Raw genomic sequence first — 19,203 nt, 5'->3', positions numbered from 1 at the left:
CCCTGGAGTCAGGAGGACCTGAGTTCAAATCCGGCCTCAGACACTTGACACTTACTAGCTGTATGACCCTGGGCAAGTCACTTAACCCCAATTGCCTCACCAAAAACAAAAGGTTATGCCTACCTATTTTATATACCTGTATACCCAGGGTCACATGCAAATTTCTCTGGAGAAAAGGAGTGGTGAGTGGAAAAGGTTTAAGAAGCCCTGAAGTAGATAACAGGTCTGTGGAAATGGTGATGTATATACAGATGGTGCTGGATCTGAAAGTGGTCATAAGGGAGAAAGGAGTATAGTGGGCTTCCTTGCATATGTGTTTGTTGATAAAAGATTCTGTAGATTATTGTTGTGTATCTATCAGTTACTAAAGAAGAAAATTGAGTAGACTTTGACGAATACGCTTTGACCACAGAGCTTTCCCTAGAAGTTGCTTTTTGTTTTCTTTTTCAAGCTTCGTGATATTGAATACGCTTTTATTAAGCACCTATTATGTGCCACGAACAGTGCTAAATGCCAGAGATACAAAACCAAAATGCAATAGCCTCTCATCTATAACATCCTCTCGGTCGGGGCTGACACTGGCATGATTTTGATGGAATTGTATTCAAAATTGGGTACTTTTTTTGTTTTCCTTTTATGAGGTTTTTTCTCTTTTGCTCTGATTCTTCTTTCATAGCATGTGTAAGAATTATTTTACTAACTGGGGGGCCTAATCTGTTGACTTTTGACTGGCTGGCTATCTGACTGCTATTAATTTCCTAAGCCAGTCTATTAGGGCTGTTTATAAATTTTCCACACTGCTCCTCCCAAATTGATAAGAAAACTCCTCTTAATTAAATCATCAAAGCAGGGCTTATTTATAAAAATAAATGTAAGACGTAAGGGTAAAGAAATGCAAAGTTATAGACCTGACTGCTTTTAATATAACAAGGGCCTTTGCCGCCTTTTGCCTGAGGGTATGCTGCTTGGACCAGTTAGCCTTCAGTCCTCTCTAACTTTCACTCTTTTTCTCCTTCACTCCATCTCCCCTGTGCTTTCACTACTCTGCTCCTTTCTTCTAACTCCAAGCCCCCTTCCGCTTTGTCACCCCCCTGAAAAGCTCCTTAGCGTCTGCGTTCCTCTGGCGTCTCTCTACCTTCTTGCTAGCTCTTTCTCCAACCCTCTCTCTGTCCCATCACAACGAAACCCCTGCGTCTCCTTACTTCCGCCCTTCTTCTAGCATTCCCCCTTTCCGTCTAACTTTCATCTCTGCACTATAGTGACCCCTGAAAAGCCCTGTACTCCGTCCCCTCCTTCCTCTGTCTGTTGGCCTCTCTCGCTTTCTCCATCATCCCCTTGAGAACCCCTAGCATCTCTTTTTATTAACCTTCTCTCCCCTCAAACCTTGGCCTCCCTGTGCCCCGCACACGCCAAGCTAATTCTCTGGCCACCCCAGGGCCGGCCGAGCCCCGTGCTGCATGTACTGGGAGCTGAGGGCTGGGCGAAGCAAACTCTGCCGTCCCCGAGATTTTTTGTGCTCCTCTCCACTTTGTGCATGGGCAGTGCCATGCCATGCCCGGGGCCTGGGGTTTTTCATCTGTGCAGCTTAGCCAGGCTCAGAGTCCCCCTGCAGCTGAAACAGAGGGGAAGGGGGCAGCTCTGCTCAGGGAGCCTGAGGCTAATTTTAACGCCTACACATGACTAATGCAGAAATATGTTTAATGTGATTGTACATATAGAACCTATATCAGGTTGCTTGCTCTCTTGGGGCGGGGGGAAGGGAGGTGAGGGAGGGAGAAAAATTTGGAACTAGAAATCTTATAAAACCAAATGTTGAAAACTATCTCTACATGTAACTAGAAAATAATAAAATACTTTTATGGTTTAAAAAAAATGGGTAAAGTAGCCAGTTAGTGTTGGGAGGAATGTGCATGGAGAAATTCTGGTGAACTGAGATTTTATTGTAGTTCGGACTAAATAGCCAATTGTTAATTGTGTATGTGTGGGGCAGCTAGGTGGTAAGGGGCAGCTAGTTGGCGAAGTGGATAGAGCACCGGCCCTGGAGTCAGGAGTACCTGAGTTCAAATCCGGTCTCAGACACTTAATACTTACTAGCTGTGTGACCCTGGGCAAGTCACTTAACCCCCATTGCCTCACTAAAAAAAAAAAAAATTTAAATTGTGTGTGTGTGTGTTTTTGAGGGGCAATGGGGGTTAAGTGACTTGCCCAGGGTCACACAGCTGGTAAGTGTCAAGTGTCTGAGGCCAGATTTGAACTCAGGTACTCTTGAATCCAGGGCCAGTACTTCATCCACTGAGCAACCTAGCTGCCCCCAATTCTTAATTGTTAATAAATTTTTAGGTATTCAAATACTGTTAAGGTAAAATGATTTCTGATGGTGTGATGAAAGAAATGATCAAACCTCTTGTTCCCTGTAGTCTAGCTGGTATTTTCCATCACATGTATTAGTTGTGTCAAAATCAATACGTAAGTATTGGTTTCTAGAGCCCAGATATTGTAGTTAGAGGTACTTAGAACATGCCAGCATGAAACAATGTTCAGATATAACCAGACCAATAAAAATGGGTGAAAGGAGTAAAATGGAGAAAGCAATTTGCAAGGCTACACTTGAAAATCAAATCATCAGAGCATAACACCGTCATTACAATTATCTGTCAGAAGATTTAGTTCAATTACATTTTAAATTCTCTTGTCAAGATGGCCCAAGTCCTCTCAGGATTTGGGACTCCCAGGAGAGGTTAAGGAAGAAGAATGCTAATGCCTTCATTAGCCATTGTCACACAGCCTGCATCTTTTCAAATGTTTCCCTAGTCTTTTGGGGATGAACGTGCTAACCCCGGGGAATCAACAAAAGCATGTAGTCCCGAAGTGGAATTGTGATAGCCCAAGTTAGGAGCAAAGAATTTTCAGCAGAAATAAAGGACTGATAACTTGGAAGTAAGCGAATAAAAACGTTCTACTTAACTCCAATATGCTTTGTTCACATAGAAGTAAGTTCCCCTGCTTCTGCCTATATAACACTTGGAGTATACAAACATTTGTTTAACTTTATATTGAGACCTTAGGTCTAGAACTGGAAGGAACCTTAGAGGCCATCCAGTCTAATGCCCTCACTGTTACAGATGAGGAGTCTAAGTCCCATAGAGGTTAAATGACTTGCCCAAAGTCACACAGTAAGTGGCAGTCTATAATCAGAATCTGGGTTCTGTGCCTACAAATTGTGATGAAATAATGGGATTTCACAGATACTCAAAGACCCACCTGGAGATTAATCTAAAGTGATTGTATCAAGTGATAGTGATTGACTGCTGATTCAAAGTTAACTAGATTGTAATCACTCCTGGCTCTCCCTTAAGAAGGTATGGTTCTCAGAAGCTAGACTGTGAACTTAACTTGAGAACACCTTCAAGTTCAGTGAGCCAGTGGATTTGGAGGACACCAACCAATCAGCTTGAAGCAGTGTGTAAGGAACGGCTCTGTTTCAGACCTATAAAAAGCTTCCACAATCAGCTTGCTAGTGAGTTCCTGATTAAAGCAGGCTCATGGAGGAGGGCTTGAGGAAGAACCCAACCAAGCTGGAACTCTAGGCTAGGTAGGACTTCTTTTTCTTAACTTTCTGAACTCCTTGTGAATATCTGTATGCTTTAATAAATGTTTAATGCCCAAAGACTGGTGCTGAGTCTTCTAATTTAAGGCGACCACAGAATATAGATTTTAAATATCACAAAATCCAGCTCATCCTTCAAATCCAGCTTTGCTTCTAGATACTACTTTTTTGCCCAGTGATGGGCTTTCAGATGGATGTTGCTAAGATATGGATCGTATTGATCTGTTTGACAATTTGTATTACTAGTTTTGCCGATTTTTACTTGTAAAGGGAAATGTAAGTCACCTGTTCCTCATGTTAGTTTGTCACACTACACTTGATCGTGATGCCTTTAGCATTAGATTCACTTCTCTAATATACATGTCTTGTTTCTCTGACTACATCAGAAGACCCCTGATAGTAGAAACCAATTATACAGCGACAAATCCAATTAAATTCGATAGATTCTCTTGGTTTGCATCTCACATAGCATAGGGCATTCAGTAGGTACCCAATAAATGTTTTTAGAATGAATGAGTTTCCCCATGGGAAGGTTCATAATAGATGAGTATAGTGAAATGTTTACCCAGGTTCAACATATTCTACATCAAATCAGACAAAAGAAGAGAAAATGGACATAATTATTGTGATTCTCTAATGATGATTATGTGGTTCAGACTCAGATGTTGAGTATCTAACTTTATAAAGAATGGAAAGTCATTTAGGTAAGGGGGTAGAGAAAGTCTTTGGACGCTTACTAATAATATGCTTAACATTTCTTTACCTGTGCATTTCATTCCCATATCAGTAAATTGTGTTCTGCACAAAGACTATGTCACAGATCATGAAGGAGGGTGTTTACAAAGTCTTCCAAAACCCTCTTTTCTTGTTTTTGCCATTTTCAGAAGAGTTTGTGGTCCTGAAATGTATTCTGTGCAAAGAGAAGTAATCAAAGAATCACAAATGACAGCTTTTCAAGACCTTGAATATGGCTAGCACGATTCTCTTAATCTTTACTTCTAGAGGCATCTGAGGGCAGCTAGATGGTGCTGTAGCGGATAGAGTGCTGGGCTTGGAGTCAGGAAGACTCATCTTCCTGAGTTCAAATCTGGCTTTAGATACTAGCTGTGTGACCCTGGACAAGTCACTTCACCCTGTTTGCCTCAGTTCCCTCATCTGTAGAATGAGCTGGAGAAGGAAATGGCAAACCAGTCCAGTTTCTTTGCCAAGTGTAATGATTGGAATGACGCCGTCTACTGGAGACTAACTGTAGGAAAGCTCCAACATATGGAGAGGGCCTCTGAGGGCAGGACCATGTGGCTTTTCTTGGGCGTCAGAAAGTGACGTTGGCTTATGGGAGGAAGAAGGGGGAGGCTGGCGCGCTGGCTCACTCTCTTTCCTGGGGACTCTGGTGGAGAAGGCAGCTAGAAATGCACTCTCCCTTTAATAGATAGATGAATCTAGGTCTTTCTCTCTCTCTTTACCAAATTCTTATTCTCCTTAATAAATGCTTAAAAGTCTAACTCTTACTAAAGCTTATAATTTATTGGTGACCACTCATTAGATATTTTAGACAGTTTAGCTAGAATTTTAGCCCTTACACAAGAAAACCCCAAATGGGGTCACAAAGAGTTGGACACAAGTGAAAAATGCCCGAACAGGGGCATCTATGTAGCACAGTGGATGGAACATTTGGCCAGAAATGATGAAGGCTGCAGTTCAAATCTAGCCTCAGACACTGACTAGCTATGTAACCCTAGGCCAGTCACTTAACCTCAGTTTGCCTTGGTTTTTTCAACTGTAAAATTGGGATAATAATAGCATCTACTTCAAAGAATTGTCATGAGGATCAAATCAGATATGTGTCAAGTGCTTAGCATAGTGCCTGTAACATAGTAGGCACTTAATAAGTGCTTGTTTCCTTCCTCATTTTTTCTTTCAGGCTAACAACCCCAGTTGTTTCAGCCAGTCATCATATGGTTTGGACTTGAGACCCTCAGCCATTATGGTTTTCTTCCTCTGGATCTGCTCCAGCTTATTCATGTCCCTTTTCAACTGAGATCAAGAACTGTACAGAGTACTCCAGATGCAATATGACCAGGGCAGAGTACAGAGAGACTATTACCTCCTCATTCCTGGAAGTATGCCTCTCTTTCTGCAGCCCCAGATTGCATTAGCTTTTTGGAGCTTCTACATGAGCTAGGCTCTGACCCAAATCTTCTGTAGCTTGTATGTTTCTTTGATGTTATTATCTATGCCCTTTTTTGGGTCTGTTCATTGTTAGTAGTATGACATAGTATATTTACCACCACTATATATCTCTCCTTTGGTTGGTGTTCAATTTTAATTCCTTAAGTAGTATTATATTCCGTAATTTACGGTTTTATCAGAAAAACATTGACGTTAGATCCATTTTTGCTTCAAAACAAGCTCCTTGGGCTGTCCATCCACAGCCATATCATCGCACTTTTGCTACAAGGCATATGAATTTGGAGTGTAGTAAGACAATAAAGTATCTTGCTTGCCAAAATTTATACCAAAGTTGGGAGAATTTGCTGTTGACAGATTTTGGTTTTGTCCAAGTGGATAGATAGGCTAAATAATTTACAGTGATAATGGATTTCATTTGGGAGACTTGGTATATTCTGGGGCTTGATGAAATCAAGTCATTCACAATGAGGAATATCTGCAAGGAATTCACTATCTATTGGAAAGTCTTCTATTTGGCCTCTGTGCTAAGATATCCTCCATGGCATTGAATGCCATTTTTGGCTAACATGCATTCTGCTATTTTAGATCTTGTCTATTTCTAATGATTAGATCATGTAATAAAGTTATCTCTGTTGCATCTATCAAAGATATATACATATATATATGCATATATATATATGCATATATATATATATATATGAGAGATAGTATGTTGGAGGAGAGGTTTTAGGTCTGCACCTTACTGTCCTGAATCCAGTGCTCTTTTAAAATTGTCAACAAGCAGCAAACATAGTGAGATCTTGTATTCTGTACACCTTTTTATCAATTACGTGAGTGAAAGATGTTCAGTTTGGAGTTGGAGGACCCAGCTTCAAATCTCACCTCTCTCCTGTGTTACCTTGGGCAAATCACTTAATACCCTAATACCCTAGGGTTTTAATTTTCTCATCTGTAAAATGAAGCAGTTGAACAGGATGATGTTTAAGGTCCCCTTGTTGCTCCAACCCTGTAAAGATGCATCCTTTGTAGTCTGTTGTGACTTCTAAAGGCCTCTTTGTTTATTTCTCTTATTTTCATGTAACCTTTCTGAGCCTCAGTTTGCTCTTCCTTTCTGCAAAATGGAGATACTTACAGTATCTATGTTATGGGGGTTTTGAGAGATTCAAATAAGTATATAAAGTGCTTTGCAAACCTCAAAATGATGTGCAAATGTGAGCTATTATTCATCAATAGGTGTGTAAATTATTATTTTATAGATTCATATTGATAATAAATAATCATACAAATTAGGAGTATAGGGAGACAACAAACTGTTGCCAAAATGTACTGAAGCTGGGGGAATTTGCTGCTAACTGGTACAGAAATATCTGTATCATATCTGTATCTGTATCAATAAAGCTTTCCTCTCCTACCACCCCCCCCCTTTTTCTGGACCAATTTGATAGTGGACCAAGTTCATTTGATTAGCAACACAACAAACTCTTGGGGATTTCTAACCCTAAGTCAGTTCTTGGGGACAAAAGATTCTGATCTCAGCCTCTGATATGAAGTGAAGAAGAAATAACCTAATCTTGGTGTGAAGGAACTGTGGGATCCCATTGGTGAATAGCTCTTTCAGATGGTTTCTGAAGTCTCTCATATCACAGAGGAAAACCTTTAAGGATTACTCTTGAACAGGATTTGAATCATTGAGCTGGATTGCTTCTTGACCGAACTTCACTTCCCACTCATAGAATGAAAGTGTACCAGTACTGCCCAAGTTTCTTCCTTAGATTATTCTTTCATTCCTCAGGCACTGGAGACTCTAAAATTAAATATCTCTGGACCTGCTACTGCGATGGAGTTGTCACTGTCCTTTTTATGCTTTCTGTCACCATTGGCTTAAGTCTTCTTATAGACCTTTGAATAAAGGTATGAATTGTCAGAATGTCCAGGTATTGTGTCCCAGCCAGGTGCCTAATGTATGCTGCTTATACATTGAGCAGGATAGAGTGGATGGCGCTCAATCCTAACTGTTACATTTGATCTGTACGCATACACTAGAACCTTGGTACCTCTCTTCTTTTCAGTCATTTCTTTAGGTAACCTGAAACTCATAGTAATGTTACCCATAGATAACCAGTTCTTACCTAGTTTACAAAAGCCTAACCCAACTAAAGACTGGAGAATTACCTTTTGTGAATATCTCTCATAGACCAACTGGAATACAGCCATCACTTATTGTTACAGAAACCCAGCAGAGAACTCTACATCTTAAATCCTCAGTCCCTGCTGCATGAGGTTGGGGGTAAGGATCAAGCAACAGTAGATAGGATAAAAATCAGCTTTTTCTGAGATCCAGGGCTGCCCCACCCTACCTCATCAGCATTTCTCAATGCCAGTCCAGTGGCACTCAGGTTCCTATATATTAATGCCTGATTTTCCCTTAAAATCCACTTAGTCTTCATGTGACTTTCTCTCTCTTTTTTTCTCTCTCTCTTATCTATCTCTATCATCTCTATATCCATCCATCTAAAATTTCTCTCTCTCCCTCCCTCTTTCCCTCCCTCCCCCCCCCTCTCTCCCCCTTTCTCTCCCCCTCTCTCCAGTTTGCATTTCTGAGACACCATAGCTGTGCTTTGCCTTTGCCCTTCTATTGTGGTCTCTGGTCCCCAGTTCTGATTCCCTTTGTCGATTTCACTTTCCTTCCCAGGAGGGATAGCTTTGCCTGCCATCCCAGCTGATTCAAATTCTTGTAGTGGAGTTGGAGTGATCTAGGGTCATCTCATTTTTGACCTTAGTGATACATATTGAGATGTCCCTCATTCTCACAAAGCCATCTTGCTTTCTTTCAGCATGCTCTTCCCCATATGTTCTTCATTTAGTTGTAGGAGGAAATGTACTAATTCTGAATAGCTAGTTCCTCGTGTCTCTCTCCTGGCTTCTCTAGCTTGTGCCAAGTCTCAGCTAAGATCCTGCCTTCTCCAGGAAGTCTTTCCCAGTCTCCATTGGTCCTCATACCTTCCCTCTGTTGATTATCTCTGATTTATCCTGTACATAGCTGTTTTGCCTTTCTGCGTATCCCCAGCGCTTAACATACTTCCTGCTATGCATAGTAAATGCTTAATAAACGTTTGCTGACTGACTTGCAGAATGCTGCTTCTTTTGCTTATGAAGAGGTCACTCCCATAAATAGTAAGCTCTAATGCCTGCCAGCATCCTCCTGGCCTGCAGTCCTAATCCTGAGAACTTGAGCCAGCCCAAAGTTATCCATTGATTCCATCTCTTCTGCAACCCTAATACAAAGTCAGGACTTTCTCTCCTTTCTCATGAGAGATAGTTAGAATCTTCATCTAAGTGTCACCAGCACTTTCTGCACTATCAAATTGGCAATCCAGCTCTGAAAACCTTCCAGTCCTGTATTCTTTGTGTTGTACTTTCCCTGTCGATGTAGCATCATAAGCAGGTCCCCTGAGGCTCTCCAATAATCAGCCATGTTTCTCTGCCTCATTCTTGTGCTGCCTGTGTATCAGCACAGACTTCAAGGCATCCCTATTCAACTGACAGGGCTGGCTCTCCAAAAAGAATGCTAATATTCCATCCTTAAGTAGCATGACTTCATTTGAAGTTGCTGGGGTTGGTGCTTTCTCTGCTAAGGACACATGAGCGTCTCTAGGTGTTTTTCTGCTTGCTAGTGTGCTCCAAACCTGGTCCCTATTTACTCATTTCTACTAGAAGTTGCTTTTTTTTTTTTTTTTTGCTAATTCCTAGTGATCATCATGGTGAAAGGATTTATTAATTAATTACCAAACAGTACCATTAACTGTTGTCTTTTCTTTTTTGAATAATATTTTCTTTTTTCCAATTACATGTAAAAACAATTTTTAACATTCATTTTATTTTTATTTAAAAAAATTTTTTTTTAACATTCATTTTAAAAAGTTAAGTTATGGGGGCAGCTAGGTGGCACAGTGGATAAAACACCGGCTCTGGATTCAGGAGGACCTGAGTTCAAATTCGGCCTCAGACACTTGACATTTCCTGGCTGTGTGACCCCAGGCAAGTCACTTAACCCTCATTGCCCCACCCCCCCAAAAGTTGAGTTCCAAATTCTCTCGCTCCCTTCCTGAGACGACAAACAATTTGATATAGGTTATACATGTGAAGTCATTCAAAACATATTTCCATGTTAGTCATGTTGTGAAAGAAAAGAGAGACCCAAAAACCCCACGAAAAAATAAAATGAAAAATAGTATCCTTCTATCTACACTTAGACTCCATCAGTTCTTTCTCTGGATGCAGAGAACATTTTTCATCATGGGTCCTTTGGAGTTGTCTTGGATCATTGCGTTGCTGAGAATGGCTAAGTCATTTGCACTTGTTCACTTTGTACAATATTGCTATTACTGTGGACAATGTTTTCCTGATTCTGCTCACTTAACTGCATCAGTTCATGCAAGTCTTTCCAGGTTTTTCTGAAAGCATCATGCTTATCATTTCTTATAGTACAATAGTATTCCGTCATAATAATAGACAACTTGTTCAGCTATACACCTCAATTGGTGGGTATCCCCTCAATTTTCAGTCCTTGTCTACCACTAAAAGAGCAGCTATAAATATTTTGTTCACCCCTTTTTAATGTTTTTGTTTGTTTGTTTTTGCTGGGCAACGGGGGTTAAGTGACTTGCCCAGGGTCACACAGCGAGTAAGTGCCCCCCCTTTTTTTGGAATACAGAGTGGTATTCTACTGAAAGGGTATGCACAGATTTAGAGTTCTTTGGGCATAGTTCCCAATTCCTCTCTGCCATGTTAACCATTGTTTCTTTAGGAATGCTAGAGTATATAATTGTTTAACTCTGTCCCCGTATTCTTTGTCCTGTACTTTACAATCCCTACTATGTACATGTTGGGAAGCCTGTGTGAGAGCAACAGGAGCAGTCAAAAGGTATTCCCCAAACCAGGAATCCTTGGGCCAGGGTCAGTTTTTATGAAAGAATATTAAATTGTCTCTGTAGTGCCAGGACATCCAAGATATGGAGATATAGCCAGGATGTTCCCAAGAGAAGATCTTCTTTAGTCTATATCTGGGCTGAGATCCTAGTTCTTTGTACAAGCTTCTTAAATTGTGGCTCACGACTCCAAATGGGGTCATGGAACTGAATGTGGGGGTTGTAGAAAATTTGGCAGCAGATGTTTGATTTATATACCTATACACCCAGGGTCACATAAAAATTTCCTAGGCAAAAAGGGGTCACAAGTAGAAAAAGTTTAAGAAGCCCTGTCCTAGATAACCTGCCTTAGGATAAAAAATTACCATGATCCTCTCTGGCTTGCCATGCAAATGAATTTGAGCCAAAATACAAGGTAAGCAAAGAAGATTAAAGTCACAATTTTTCACCCATTGGACACAAGTTCCAGCCTTTATCATGAATATCCATCAGCAGCAAAACTCCTTAATTTTAGTTTTGAATTTCGACCAGTGAAAAACACTATCTCTTTGTATTAATTATTGCTGTCCTCTTGTTTACCTTCTTTCATCTGAATACCAAAATTTCCCTCCCTTATCCTCCCTCAGTTTTTAGTATCTTTGTTCCAGATTGGGTGAGGGCCCAACCTCTCACTGCAGTCAAAATTATACTTTTATCAGTTAGGTGATATAGTGGCTAGAATACTGGACAGGAAAACTCAAGTTCAAATTCTGCCTTAAATGCTTGGGATCCTGATCAAATAAATCACTTTTTCTTTTTCAATCTCAGTTTCCTCATTTGTAACCTACCTACCCTTTCTGAGACTGAAATGATGTAACATATCTTTGCAAACCTTAAAATGCCATGTAAATGTTCATTATTAGTAGAAGTATGCTGACTCCAGTCCATACTTCCCTTGTGTACACAGGGTCTGATCAACTGCCATCCCATCTTAATTTCTTTCCATTTTAATTACTTGTGCAATACATCATGGGTTGTGAAGTTAAGAGTACTGTTATAATGGCTGCACTGTTGTTTGATGGAGGAAAAAAATGTGTTCTAGAAATCTTTGACAGATCTTTTCCATTTTTTGGTCTCTTTGTTATTATATTGGTCTCATCCTTAAATGACTTTAATTTGGCTTGATTTGGCCTTTGACCAGTCTTATTGCTAACTTGTTTATTGCTTCTAGCTGTTTTATGAGGTTATACTCCTCATAATCTTCGCCGTTTGTAAGATTTTATAAGCGAGTTTACATTCTAAACTACTGTTTCATTTGGCTGCTATATCTCCCTGGCAAAGAGATCAAGTGCTGGCTTGGTACAGAGAGATGAGTTATTCATAAACTGTTCCTTTGACTCTTCATGTTTTCCCACCTTTGCATAAAAATAAAACCAGAAACCCTCAAATTAAGTTAGAACTTGTCTTTGAGAAATCTGGAGACATAGTTTTGTAGCTTTGGCAAGGCAGCAAGCTGTGATACAGACTTTATATTCTCGTTTATTTTTTTTTTTCAGCTACCCTTGGATATGAAAGATGAAGCCACCAATTCTCTTGGCTCTTGTGATCTGTTCAGTAGTCAGCACAAATCTGAAGTTTGTGTCAAAGAGGAATTCCGGTAAGTTGCTCATTAATGGTCTAGGAGATGTTGTTTGAACATCAGGAGTGGACCAGTCTCTGTATAATTAAGTGTCTTTAACCGACAGTGCTTTCATTCTAGGTATCCCGTGAGGAATAAATAAAGTTTCAGATGGCCGGAATATGTTTAGATTCTGGTAAAATTAGTTCCTGGGGGAATTCCATATGACATGTGAACTTTGATGGCCCAGCTTCTGCACAAAACAAACACAAGCACCTAGACAAGGTGCCTTGTTGGAAGTTAATGTTCAGATTGGGGCAAACACTGGCCTGTTGACCGTTCATGAACGAAGATAGTTCTAAGAGGCATTAAAGCTTTGGGAAAATACAAATGAGCTTTAATTCCCCACATTTGCCCCAAATGCTTAACAGGCATTAGCCTAAATAAAGCCTCTGAGTTAGGTAATATTAGCTAATTGTCTGAAGAAGAATTTCTCTAGGAGAGATGACTTGCAGTTTGGCAGACAGCCAGGGTTGTGCTAGGAGATTAGCTGTATGTAGTCAATAGACATTCCGATCAACGCTTAATCATTGTTTGATAACACTTGAACATATATGTCATCTTTCAGTTTTGATTATACATTTTAGCTATAATTATAAACTATACATAGGAACTTAAGAATCGATTTTCTTTCTGTAATCTTTCTAGTAAAACCCTGAGAAATGTATTATTCTGGGGAAACAAATGATTCAGGGGGGGGGGTGGCTGCTGGCTCACAGTCCGCTATCTCCCAGAAAGGAATTTCTTTGACTCCTGACTTTCTGATTAAGTGCAAAATCTAGCTGATAAGGACTTAGAGCTTTCTTGGTGCTTGGACACTGAAATAGTTGAAGTGTGTCATTACTTTTTTTAAAAATTAAAACAAAAATTATTCTTGTCATTACTTTTTAGCTGCTAATAGATTAGGCTTAATACCACAGATGCCATCCACAGGCTTCTGAAGCAGCAAAGATAGAGTAATGCAGAGCATTTGCTCTCTTTTTCATATAGACAAACGTGCACATGTGGACCTCCCAATCCTGACTACTTGAGCCAGCCCAATGTGGTCCACAGGCACTGCACACGGCTCTTGGGAGCAGCTTTTCTGGCCTTGACAGGCTCAGAAACCCTCTGCTCTACCAGATGGGAGGCTGTTAGGGACTTCGCATAAGTCGTATCACCACTCTGCACTATCAGTATAATCATTTCCTCCCCTGTCCTCCCTCTCCTTCCTCTCCCTCCCCTTCCCCTTCTCTCCTCCTCTCTTTTTTCTCCCTCTTCCTTTCTCTCCCCCCTCACTCCACCTTCCCTCTCTCCCTCTCTTTCCCTCTCTCTTCGCTCTTTTTCTCCCTATTCCCTCTCCCCTTTTTCTTCCTCTCCCTCCCCTCCCCTCTCTTTCTCCTTTTCTTCCTCTCCCTTTTCTCCCTCCCCTTTTCTCTCCTTTCCCCTTCTTTTTCTCTCTCTCTTTCTCCCTCTCTTCCTTTGTTCTTCTACCCATCTCCTTTCCTGTTTCTCCCTCCCCCTCTCTCCCTCCCGCCTTTTTCCTTTTCTCTTTCTTCTTCTCTCTTCTCCTAGTCTATCTCCTCCCCCATTCCCCACTCTGCTTCTCCTCTTCTCCCCTTTATCCATTTCACTCTTCCCCCTCTCCTCCTCTTCTTCCCCACTCTTTTCCTCTTCCCCTCTCCCCCCTCTCCCCATTTCTCTTTTTTTCTCTCCCTTTCTCCTCCTTTCCCTCCCTTCTCTTCCCCTCTCTCCCCCTCCCTCTCCTAGCTCTTTGTGGTCTCTTCTATAGTGAGCACAAATTGGAAGTTGGTCTCATATATACATGTGTGTTTGGTTTTACATATTGTAGCTCTTCCTTGCCTATATTATGGGAATATATTTTTTCTCTGTTACTTCTAACCTGCCATGTTACTCTTAGCCTTCTTTCTTTGAGTAACATTTTCCACTTTTAATCTTGCTTTGGATTGACTATCACTGAGATAAAGTATTTGGGGAGATTATTTACCACCAAATACTACCTATTGGCCCTGATGCCATTTTCCTCACTTGACTGTTCTAATGGCTCAGGCAGTGTCGGAAAGGAAAAATGAATCGAACATTGAAAAAGCCATCTATATGACAGTAGTTAGATTCAAATATGCTCCTCTCCTCCCCCTCCTCCACTATAGTAGCCATCCACATAACCAGGTTGTATTTTGGAGAAATTATTATTTATGGGGAGGTAAAAAAGTGAATTATCAGTGGACTTCGAGTATGATTTAAAAAGTAGGTGCTTTTCACAGCATCCTTTTTGCTAGATCACTTACAAAGTGTGTGAATAGCTTTGGCTTTTAGTTGTGTCCTTTCTGCATGGCTAAGGGGTGTGGTAAGGTATGATCAGCCCTCTAGAATGAATGTCATCTTGGAAAAAAAAACATTTTTAACAAGTCCTATTATTTTTTTCCAGTTTTCACTGTTTTTATTCTTTCTGTTCTTTGTTTTGCCATTGTTGTAGTCTTTGTATATAGTGATTCCAATTTTTACCTCTGACTCCTTTCAGCTCCTTATCCTATTATTATCCTATTCTCTCAAATATGGGTATCCCAACATTCTGATTATCCCAATTTCATCTGTGCTGGAATTTCCCTTTTGCATCTCCCTTGAATGGGAAGTATTTAGCTGCACCAGAGACCCTGCCCAGCATATGCCCAAAGGCTAGGCTATATAGAGCAGTACATATTTAAATGTGAATCATCCAAAAAAAAAATAAATAAAAAATAAAAAAAAAATAAAAGTGAATCATCTTTATTTTGGTTATTTTCCAGAGTTATTGTTAGAGTTATTTTATTTTTTAAAATAATAATAAACATTTTTATTTAAAGTTTTGAGTTCCAAATTCTGTCCCGCCTTCCTTCCCTCCCCTGCCCCTCCCTAAAGTGATAAGCAATCAGATATAGGTTATACATGTGAAATTATGTAAAACATTACCGTATTAGTCATTTTGTATCAAAAAATGAAAGAAAGTGAAAAATAGCATGCTTCAGTCTGTGTTCAATCAATATCAGTTCTTTCTTTGGAGATGGATAGCATGTGTCATCATTAGTCTTCTGGGATTGTCTTGGATCATTGTATTACTGCAAATAGTTAAGTCATTCATGGTTCTTCATCGAACAGTATTGCTGTCACTGTGCAACAAAGTTCTCCTGGTTCTGCTCACTTCACTACACATCATTTCATACATATCTTTCCAGGCCTTTCTGAAGTCATCCTGTTTGTCATTTCTCAGAGCACAATAACATTTCATCACCATCATATACTACAGTTTGTTTAGCCATTCCCCAATTGATGGTCATTCCTTTGATTTCCAATTCTTAGCCACCACAAAAAGAGCTGCTAGAAATATTTTTGTACAAATAGGTCTTTTTCTCTTTTGGGGGATGTCTTTGGGACAGAAACGTAGCAGTGGTGTTGCTGGATCAAAGGGTATGCACGGTTCTATGGCCCTTTGGCCATGGTTCCAAATTGCTATCTAGAATGGTTTGATTCATTCACCACTCCACCAACAATGGATTAGTGTCCTAGTTTTCCTACATCTCCTCCAACATCCATCATTTTCATTTTTTGTTTTATTTGCCACTCTGATAGATGCGAAGTGATATCTCCGAGTTGTTTTAATTTGCATTTTTCAAGAAGTGCTCTTATTGCTGTTTGTGAATACCTATGATCAGGAATGGCATGGAGGAGAAATCTTAGAAATCCGACTTCTCCGAGCCTTGGAGATGTGAAAAAAGAGGCCCAGGAGGTGTTTCTGAGAGTGAATCAGCTTCCAGGACCACTTTGCTCTCTTTCCCTTCCTTTTCTGATTGGTTTCTCCCATCATACTCTTTCTAGTTGTAGCCCAGTTCTTCTGCTCTGCATCACAGGAGCATTGGTGATGTTGGATAATTGGCCCATTACAGTTGATTTCATCTTTAAAGAATATTCAGTAACATCCAATAGGAAAATCTTACTAAATAATTTTGCCTGTTGCCCAGTTGAGAAAGTGTTTCCTGGCCCTGGGACAGTTGAAGAGCTCTAAGTTCAAACATATATTGTTTTGGTTAATAGGATATTGGAACTGGACATGTTATTTCATTGCTAAAAGGAACCAGTCCTTCTCTGAATGTTGGTTCACACTTTCTTTGAAAATTATAGCCATCAATCAGGACTTTTCTAGTTGGAACCCAAGAATTTTTAAAATTTGAAAACTATTTCAATATAGTTGGTTTCCTCTGTAATCCTAGTTATATTATTTAAGTAAAAAACATTATTTCTTGCATTCAGGAGGACTTAAGTTCAAATCTGGCCTCAGACACTTGACACTTACTAGCTTGTGTGACTATGGACAAGTCACTTAACCATCATTGCCCTGCAAAAACAAAAACAAAACCAAACCCCCCTCAAAACACAAAAACAAAAAACAAAAAAATTCCACAAAAAATAAAACAAAAAAAAACCCAACCCACAAAACAAAACAAAAAAACATTATTTTTAGAATGGTTCTATGGATTTCACCAAACTGTCCATTGGGGTCCCTGATACGGAACAATGTGAAGAATGCTTGCTGTAGGGGGTTGCCTAGAGCCTTGTGAGGTTAAATGAATTGTCCTGGAAGTTTGTGGTAGAATTGGACTTGAATCCAGGTCTTTCTAGTTTTGAGGCCAATTTTCTATCTATTGCACTAGAGAGGTCTTGTCTCTCTCCCTCCTAAGTCATAAGGTCCATAATCAGTCGATCAAAAGGCATTTATTTAGTGCTCTCTATGTGTTAGGCACTTTGCTAAGCTCTAAGGATACAGAGAACATTTTAAACAGTGTCTGCATGGGGCAGCTAAGTGGTGCAGTGGATAGAGCACCGGCCCTGGATTCAGGAAGACCTGAGTTCAAGTCCGGCCTCAGACACTTGACACTAGCTGTGTGACCCTGGGCAAGTCACTTAACCCTCATTGCCCTGCAACCCCCCCCCCCCCAAAACAAAAACAAACAAACAAAAAATCTTATACTCGTGGCTGGAAACTGTCCAGATTCCAGGAGACAGGCCACAATACAGGGTGTGCTCCAAGCCTGACCATCCCGTCTGCTGAGGAAAAGAGCTGAAGCAGCACTGGGGCTGTAGCTAGGGCCAGGTTACATCCAAACTTCCTACAAAATGCAAAGCAGTTAATTTTGAGGACTGCTGAATTGTGTAGGATGGCTTTGCATTTGGGTTTGGTTTTGGCCTTTGGTCTTTGCAGAATGCTCCTGCAAGAGAAATGTATATTCTTCTTGTGTTACCCCAGTGTTCTTTGTGATTTTAGTCCTCACAATTCCTCATGAAACAAATACTCTTGAGAGTATTTTCTATCTGTCTTTCCCTCACGTCATCCTCATTTTATAGGTGAGATGAACTGAGGCCCAGGGATGGCAAGGGACTTGCCCAAGGTCATACATAGGCTCCTATCTCTAGAGCTGGGAGGGACCTTAGAGACCCTCTAGTCCAATCCACTCACTTTACAGGTGGAGAAACTGAGGCCCAGGCTCTCACCGGTATGGGTAGAAAGGCTTCCTGGGGATGGGGGCTAGGGAGGGAGAGATGCTCTAGGTGGCCTTGAAGGATGGGTAAGACTTGAGAAAGTAGGGAAGAGGGCACACGAGAGGTGAGAGAGATACTAGATGATACGATTTTACGATCATCTAGCCCAGTAGAAAAATGTGGGAGTCAGTATGGAGAAGGGACAGTGAAGAGGCTGATTTGACTAGAAGGGAGGGAGGGGTGTGTGTGTGTGTGTGTGTGTGTGTGTGTGTGTGTGTGTGTGTGTGTGTGTGTGTGTGTGTGTTCCCCCACATGCACCCATGTCCATCCCCCTGTTTTTTGTTAAGACACTGTGTCAATCTGATGTCAGGTCAGTATTAGAGTTAAAACCTCATGGCTGGACTTGAGAAATCAGAGGGCTATGGTGACCCTTCAGGACTTCAGAGACCTCACAGTGAAAAGGATGCCTTACTTCTCTTTTTTTTTTTTTGGTGAGGCATTTGGGGTTAAGTGACTTGCCCAGGGTCACACAGCTAGTAAGTGTTAAGTGTCTGAGGCCGGATTTGAACTCAGGTCCTCCTGACTCCAGGGCCGGTGCTCTATCCACTGCAGCGCCACCTAGCTGCCCCTGCCTTACTTCTCTTAACAGAGAGCTATTGGCCCATAGCTCTTTGAAGGCAGGGGCAGTCTTGCTTTTGTCTCTGTACTTAATAAAAACTTATTGAATTAGCTTCACAGCTTTATTACAAAGTAGGGTTGTGGGGGGCGGGGAGGGAGAGCTCTTGGAGGGAAGAGAACCATCAATAAGAGGGTTCTTTAAAACCATCCCACAAAATACTGTTCAAATCCCAAGTTCTTTAAAGCAGTGAATTCTTTTAAAATGAAAATTCATGGACAATTGAGCTGATTAAAATTTTTGATATATTAGGAACATTGGAGCTTAAGGAATCATTTCAGGTAGAGAAAGAACTGTTTAAATGGCGTGACGGAGGTATGGTGGTGCAGTGTGAGGGTTATTATTGGAGGCATCAGGAGCCCGTGACTCTGCCCCTCACCTCCTGACCTTGACAAGTGACTTGCCTTCTCTGAACCTCAGTTTCCCTATTGACAAAATGAGGAGGTTGGATGGAGTAAATGCCTTCACAATTCCTTTCTACGTCTGCCGTTCTTTTCCTATCATTTCTGTGGGAGCCATCACAGCATAGTCAGAGGGCACTGGACTCAGAGTCAATAAGACACAGGTTCAAATTCCACCTCAGACATTTTGACTCAGGGCAAGTAATTTAATCTCTCTGGTCCTCAGTTTCTTC

At 40.8% G+C, this 19,203-nt stretch overlaps 1 protein-coding gene across 1 annotated transcript in view; it reads left to right on the top strand.

Annotated features, from left to right (window-relative positions):
• IL1RAPL2 (interleukin 1 receptor accessory protein like 2) overlaps window positions 1–19,203 on the top strand; it is a 953,666-nt gene that overhangs the window by 77,392 nt on the left and 857,071 nt on the right. The window contains exon 2 of the mRNA XM_043974249.1: window positions 12,261–12,361. Coding sequence (XP_043830184.1) covers window positions 12,280–12,361 — 82 coding nt within the window. The 5' untranslated portion in view covers window positions 12,261–12,279. The remainder of the gene's footprint in view (window positions 1–12,260; window positions 12,362–19,203) is intronic.

Source organism: Dromiciops gliroides, chromosome X (assembly GCF_019393635.1).
Source record: "Dromiciops gliroides isolate mDroGli1 chromosome X, mDroGli1.pri, whole genome shotgun sequence".
Lineage (NCBI taxonomy): Eukaryota > Metazoa > Chordata > Mammalia > Microbiotheria > Microbiotheriidae > Dromiciops > Dromiciops gliroides.
This window is presented reverse-complemented; position numbering and strand designations above follow the sequence as displayed.